Source organism: Antechinus flavipes, chromosome 1, assembly GCF_016432865.1.
Source record: "Antechinus flavipes isolate AdamAnt ecotype Samford, QLD, Australia chromosome 1, AdamAnt_v2, whole genome shotgun sequence".
Lineage (NCBI taxonomy): Eukaryota > Metazoa > Chordata > Mammalia > Dasyuromorphia > Dasyuridae > Antechinus > Antechinus flavipes.
In genome coordinates this window covers 585178576-585185569 of record NC_067398.1, presented here as the reverse complement: position 1 = coordinate 585185569, position 6994 = coordinate 585178576, and the positions used below count along the sequence as shown (strand labels likewise).

At 39.4% G+C, this 6994-nt stretch overlaps 1 protein-coding gene across 1 annotated transcript; it reads left to right on the top strand.

The window, feature by feature from the left end:
* Positions 1-803: 803 nt before the first annotated feature.
* LOC127544329 (cytochrome c oxidase subunit 6C) lies at positions 804-5118 on the top strand. The gene is made up of 4 exons (XM_051970920.1): positions 804-918; positions 1826-1953; positions 3224-3353; positions 4989-5118. Exons 2-3 carry the CDS (start codon positions 1840-1842, stop codon positions 3338-3340), a joined length of 231 nt encoding a protein of 76 aa, XP_051826880.1. The 5' UTR covers positions 804-918; positions 1826-1839; the 3' UTR covers positions 3341-3353; positions 4989-5118.
* The last annotated feature ends 1876 nt before the right edge of the window (positions 5119-6994 follow it).

Genomic DNA, 6994 nt, shown 5'->3' with positions numbered 1-6994 from the left:
CTTAGAGAGCTCATGTGTAAAGGTAATTCACAACTATCTTTTTCTTGAGACTCTAGACTTAAGACAATGATGGGGGAAAATGAATTTAGATAAAACTTTCAAGTGTCCTCCATAAATCTTACTGGACAGGAGCCTAGAAGCCATCTCTTCTTTTGCAGATTAGTAAACTGAGGAAACTTGCCCCAAGTCACGGATTTTATTATTAAGTATCTGAGGTGGAATTTGAGATTGTCTTCTCTGATAATCTATCCATTTCAATTACTTCTACATTAAAAAAAAAAAAAAGTTAAGTTTAGCTATTTAAAATATTAAATCGACTTTTACTTTGTTTGCTTTGGTTCTTTGGTTGGCAAGTTTCAATAACATAATTGAAATTATTTAGTTTTAATAAATAAAATTTAACAAATTAGTAAAATTTTCAATTAAGGTTTTCCTAAGAAATAAGCATTTCTTACTTGCACACTAATGAAATACACGCGCGCTTCCTAGCACTTGATTTGTACTTCTACCCCCGGAGAAGTACAATTCTACGAGAAGAAAGCCAGAGCTAGGAGAGGTCTCGGCTTATATGTCCCACCCTCTCCTTAACAAAGGGGAAAACGAAACTCGGAGAGGGAGCGTAAACGGTCCAGACTTGAAGGAGAGCCCGAGGCTGGATCCGCGCGGGAAGTTCTCGCGGTTCTGGGAGACAGTAAGGAGCGAGGGGGTGGGGATCACGTGGAAGGGCGGAGTGGGGGTGGGGAGGAGAAGGCGTAGGAGACTCGGCAGTTGCCTCCCTCGCTCCGCCCCGTCCCTCCCCTCCGCGAACTCAGTTTGAGCCCTCCCGGCTCCCGTCCTGGTGCTTTTCCGGTTCTGCGCCTGCGCAGCTCCCTAACGCCTTTCCTCTCTCTGGCACCGGACAAGGTCGTGCGTTTTCAGGTGGGTTTCGGATCCTCCACCTCTCCTGAGCCCACTTTTCCTTCCTGTCCTCCCTTTGCCTTTCCCGTCTTGTTTGAGATAAGTCCTGCACCCTCCCTTCTTTTCAAGACCTCCTGTGAAGCCTCGAGGAGTCCGCGGGCCTTGCCGGGCCGCCCGCCCAGCCTTGTCGGGGGCGGGGGAAGGGGGGGGGAGGAGGAAGAGGTTTTGGGTAGGTTTCATCGCGCTTGGGGGCTTGCAAAGCGCTTTACAAACGGCTCCGTTTGTCCTCAGGACAGCCTGGGTGTCGGCGTCCTTGGAGGAAGGAAGCGTAAGGAGAGGCGCCCAAGGTCATACATCCCGCTGGGTGGGGAGTGTCCTAATGACCCTTGATGCGAGCGTTTCTTTAATGGCGCTCCGAGCTCTCCTGGGGGGCTCACTTAAGGATGGAGCCGGTGGCCGAGCCAGGATGCTTAACTCCAAGCCCCGTATAAATGGCAACAATCAACAATTATTGAGCACTCGCTGTGTACCAAGCTCCATGAATTGTCTCCTCGGATCCAAGCCATTTTACATAGGAGGAAATCCATGGCAAAGGTTAAATGGCCGGCTTATATCCGAGGTCTCCCTCCAGTCCTGTCCGATGTTCTATCCCGGGGCGTTATGAGAAGAATGTCCAAGTGCTACACAAATGAGTAATGACAATGCAGTTGTTCTGCAAATACTTAAAGGGATGGAGAATTCGGTAGATTGGTAATGTCAGCCATATGGGACATCTCTTTTAGTGACGTAAATCGGACTCTATTCTGTGTGCCTCACATTTGCCATTCATTTAGCTTCTTGTAACTTAGATGATATAAATGGTCAATATTGTGTCAAAAATGAGTTCAGAAGAATTTGCTATTTTTAACATTTATTCTGTCTTTAACAGGAAGAATTGTCAGCATGTCTGCTCCAGTTTTGGCAAAACCTCAGCTGCGAGGCCTTTTGGCTAAGCGCTTGCGATTTCATATTATCGCAGCATTTATTCTGTCCTTGGGATGTGCTAACTTGTATAAGGTATGTGCTTCAGTCTCACTGTAGAAGCATAGGTTAAATCATTTCACAAAGACTAGACGTGACATACCTCAAAAACTGCTTAAATAACTTGAAAGTTCTACGAATTCTACTTAGTAGATTTTTTTTTACTCTTCTGTTCTGCACGCTGAATAAGAATAGTAGCTTTTTTGTCCTTACCATTTTCCTTCTCTCCCCCACAACTACTATCTTTTCTCTTAAATGTTCTTCCTTCCAACTTTTCTCTTTTGACAGTACCACCACACTTGCATATCATCTATCACAACTGTTTCCTTCACTCAGTGACCATGGCCCAAATTCAGCCCTTATCACCTCCCGATCAGTCTCCCTGCCACCAATATTTTCCCATTTCAATCCTGTACATAGCTGCCAAACTGATATCCCAAAGTCCAAGTCTAAATGATACTTCTTGGATCAAGAAATTAATAATAGCTTCCCACTTGCTGTGGTGGTAAAATACAGAAGCTCCTCACAATCTGCTGTTCCTTGTATTTGACATTCCTTTTCCTGCTTCTATACCTTTCATAGTCTTTGTCTCTTACTTAGAATACACTCCCTTTTTGTTTCTTCTTGAAAAACAAAACTTTGCATAAGATTTAATTCAAAGTGTGGGTCTTTAAATTATTTACTTGAGTGTGTGCTTAGATGTGTGCTGTTCACTACCTGTCCCTAGTATAATTTCACTTCTATCATCCATTATCATCAGTGCTTGTCTTATTTTCTTGGTGATATTTCACATTACTTTGTTTTCCCCTCCTGAAGACTGAATGTTTCTGAAGGAAACCTTTAATATATAATATAGGGCAGTTGATGCAACTAAAAAAGTGCTGGATTTGGAATTAGGGGACCTGAGTTAACCTGTTAGCTTCAAACCTTTGTTACCTGAGCAAATCATCTCTAACTATTGTGACTTTTAATTTTTAAAACTTTATATAATTTTAGTTTTTTAACTTGTAAAATGAGTAGATTTGAACTAGATGACTTCCAAGGTCTCTTCTACCTCTTAATTCTTTGATCTTAATGATCTTTAGTTCAGATAAGGAATATAGATTACAGAATACTTAGTTACTTCAAGAATAAGTATGTTTTGGTTGTAAATGGTAGGAGTAATCTGATGAAATATGACCTAATTACTGATATGAAGATACATAGATACAAAATGTCTTTTATTATTGTTTTAGAAATTAAATTAATCAGTAAAATCATGATTTTGAAAATATAGTTTTTTAAATTGTGGAATTTCATATTTTAGTTTGGAGTAGCTGAACCCAGGAAGAAGGCATATCAGAATTTCTATAAAAAGTATGATCCTGTGAAAGATTTTCAAGAGATGTATCAGGCTGGTGTCTTTCAGCATGAAAAAAAATAATGAAATGGTACAGGTAATAAAACGTTTTATTTGACATAGATTTTCAACATCATGGATTCTCAGTTTGTACAAAGGAAGTAGTACTTGGTTGCTTTTTAGGAGGAAAAAAAATTTAAATTAGCTCACTAATCTAAGTCAATTTCATATCTTGATGATGTAGAAAAGATGTTTCTCACAAATAATAACGAATAATTTCAGTGCGAACTATGGATATTAACTGGGTTACATCCTGGCATGTTAGGGGTATGCAGAGGTGTTTCTGCTTTGTCTCTCATCCTCCCTAGTATCATCCTATAAATTCTATTTGGTTGGAATAGTTAGACTATTTGCTCTGTCGTGCCCTGAGATCTTTATGGACCATAGTCACCTACTCCTGGTTTGTTTGTTTGGTTTTTTTTTTGGCAGGCAACTATCAAAAGGATTGTTTTCCTTGATAAATTTATCTTTTCTATCTTGCCTCATTTATGGAATATACTTTCTTCACCTTAGTCTTTAGGAATTCATAGTTCCCTTCAAAGTTATACTCAAGTGCCACCTCCTCTACTCCAGTTGTTAATTTTCTCCCACCTCAACCACTCAGAATTTCATATTTACTTTTTATATATTTAATATTAACTTGAACTGTTCTGATTTTGTCTCTATCCCTATCCCCTAAGATATGTAGTAAGCATTTAATAAATGTGTGTTGATTGATTGGTAAGCAAACAAACAGCTAGGTGGTATAGTGGATAGAGTAGAATGTGGGACCTGAAGTCATTTTTGAAGTGGAGTTCAAATCTGGCCTTGGGCACTTAAGAGCTGTTTGACTCTGGGTAAGATATTTACTTCTGCTTCATCTGTAACGAGTGGAGAAGGATGCGGCCAACCACCTCAGTATCTTTGCCAAGAAAGCCCCCAGGATCATAGAGTTGGACAAAACTGAAAATGACCAAACCAAAAAGCAAAGCAAATGCAGAATGAAGATGGAGTATAGAAATAAGGCTCTATCTTTGAATAGATTTGGCCTTTTGGCTTCACAGTCAGATGATGTCACAAGAAGAAATGGTCTTTAACTGTGTGGTTGGTAAAGGTTTACGATATATAAGAAAGAGCATGTGTAGAAGTAGTTGAAACATTACCCTTGTAGGGGAGGTGCCAGGTAGTTTCTTTTCCATGAAAGTGTCTGTGGGGGGTATATCAGTACTGGGGTCTACATTGATGGAAGGTATAGCTACTGCACTAAAGAAATTGTGCCTTCTGAGACCTAAGAAAATGAACTCAGTCTAATACCTTACAGGATATTAAAAATAAAGGTTATTTCAGAAATTGTTTTGAATTTGGTGGCATGTCCAGCCCAGAAAAATGAGAAATCTGTTTTCTCAAGTTGCAGATTTATTGTTCTGTGCTAATTTATGAACTTTACATAATTGAGTGGAACAGGTCAGGAGGGTCTCATTTTGAGACCCATATGTCACCATATGGGAACACAGATTGAAATATGAAAATATTAAGGAGCTTTTTTGAGGAATCAGGCTTAGAAAGACAGGTTCCAGCATGTGTCACTTTAAGTAAAAGGACAGGATCCGATCTCAGTCGAAAAAAATAGAAGAGTGATGTTGACATGAATTGTTAACTAATGGGTTCTTTTTTTTTTTTTTTTTTTAAACAGGCTTCAGAGGCTTGAGATCTTTGGATGATTATTACTCACCTGGTTTTCTTGTGCCCTAATGTAAAATACATGCACACTGGTTGTGGAATAACTTAATAAACAGTTAATGACTTATATATGGTAACTTAAATTGTGTGCTCTCGGTGTATGATATTAAACATTTATTGTTCTCTTCCCCTTGCCATCACAATCTGTTCTTAGATGCTTCATTTATACTAAGGTATAACTAATTGGGAACAGCTCAAAACATAATAAAAAACTAGAGCTTTTAAGTTGCCTTAACTATATTTCTAAAATTTGTGATAAATTTGAATCTATTCCCACTGGTTATTTATGGCATAGCAATTATCTATATGGACCGATTTCGTTTAAAAGGTATCTTAAAAACATTACCTTATTCTTGACGTGGGAGATAAGTGTTGCAGATATTCTCCCATTTTGTGGAAGAATAATCAGTTTCAAAGAAACAGTTTGACCTCTCAAGGACCAGCTGACTAATTTGTATATGTCCAAATAAGGAATTGTCAGGAAGCAGATTCCTGACTTTGTCTTAGGACAGATTTAGAGCTGGAAATCATATGTTATAAACACTTCATTTTATACATAAGGTTGTGACTTGCCAAAGATCAAACAGATAATGAGTGGCAGAGAAAGTGCTGTAATATCATGGTTCTCCTGCAGTGCTGCTCTAGAAGAAGCACAAGCCTTAACTCAAGAGACATGAGTCCAAACAAGTCAACTTCTGGCCTCACCTTTGGATTCTAATACTCCCACCCTATAATTCTGAGTCTTATGGTTTGAACTGAAAGTGTTTTAGTGTCTTCATTATAATGGAGAATAGACAAACAGGTGGGTATCCAGTGATTATAACCATGCTTTTCATCAGAAGGTTAACTACTAATTATCTTTACTGATAACTGTTAGAAGTTTTGCTGCTAATGTATATATTCTTGTTATTAATGAAGTTATAATAGATTGTATGATAGTTTATTTCACTTGGTGTGGTTATTTACAGTGAAAATGTTTCAAATTTTAATTAGTTTTGAAATATTTTGGACTAATGTGAATGATATTGCAGGATTAGAAAAATACTGGTATTGGCAATCCAATCATTTTGTGCTGAATTGCTGGTGGGGGTGGGGGTAAAATCCAGGCTGTTGCCCCATTGCCTTTGTATGTTTGAACACTGGCAGAGAAACCAAATGAAGAGATATAGTTAGTGAAAAATGCCATGTAAAATGAATAGCTTAATACTGGAAGTATGTAGAAATCAATAAGCATAAAATTGCACTATGTGCCAGGTACTTTGCAAAGCAAAACAGGAGTTGCTCATTTTAGTTTAGGCTAAAATGGAGATTTGCCTCAGAGGACTAGCTAGCAGGGAGGCGGACTAGGAAAGACTCCTAGAAGGTAGTGCTTGGGCCCAGTCTTGATGGAAGCACAATAATTGCAAGGTTGAGGTGAGGAAGGAGCGAGAACATAATGGGCTTGGAGAGTGACAGCTGCCAAGACACCAAGTTCTGCATTAAGAGTGCCCTCAGTGTGTAGAGGAAGTGCGGTTTAAAAAGACTGGAAAGATGGGGAAGGAAATGTGAGTAGCCAGAGCATATTTTATCTTAAAAGTAAAGGCCACTGCCATTTACATATAGGACTGGTGACATAATCAGACAGTGCCTAAGTGAATGGATTAGGGTGGGGAGTGCCATGAGGCAGGGAGACTAAACAACCTAAGCCTAAAGGGGATAACAGGTGGTGACCAAAAATGGAGAGAAGGCTCATGTGATCAAGATAGAGAAGCAGTTCCTCAGGACCTCTCAAACCTCCAAATAGAAATTATGCCAGAGATAAAGCAGTTGTTAAGACAACCAAGAATCTTGGTAAGAGAAGGCGAGTTTTCCCTAAGGAGCCAGTCAGCACTCCCTGCTCCAACCACGGTGGTCTTGGAGGCAGCAGGCAACATGGGTGACACAGGCTGCCAACAGCTCGACTCCCCACTCTCCAGTGCC

Bases quoted from the DNA above. Each gene is read 5' to 3' on its own strand.
- LOC127544329 (XM_051970920.1), top strand. From the start codon at position 1,840: ATGTCTGCTCCAGTTTTGGCAAAACCTCAGCTGCGAGGCCTTTTGGCT. The intron at 1,954-3,223 runs GTATGTGCTTCA...TTCATATTTTAG, and splicing joins GATGTGCTAACTTGTATAAG to TTTGGAGTAGCTGAACCCAG.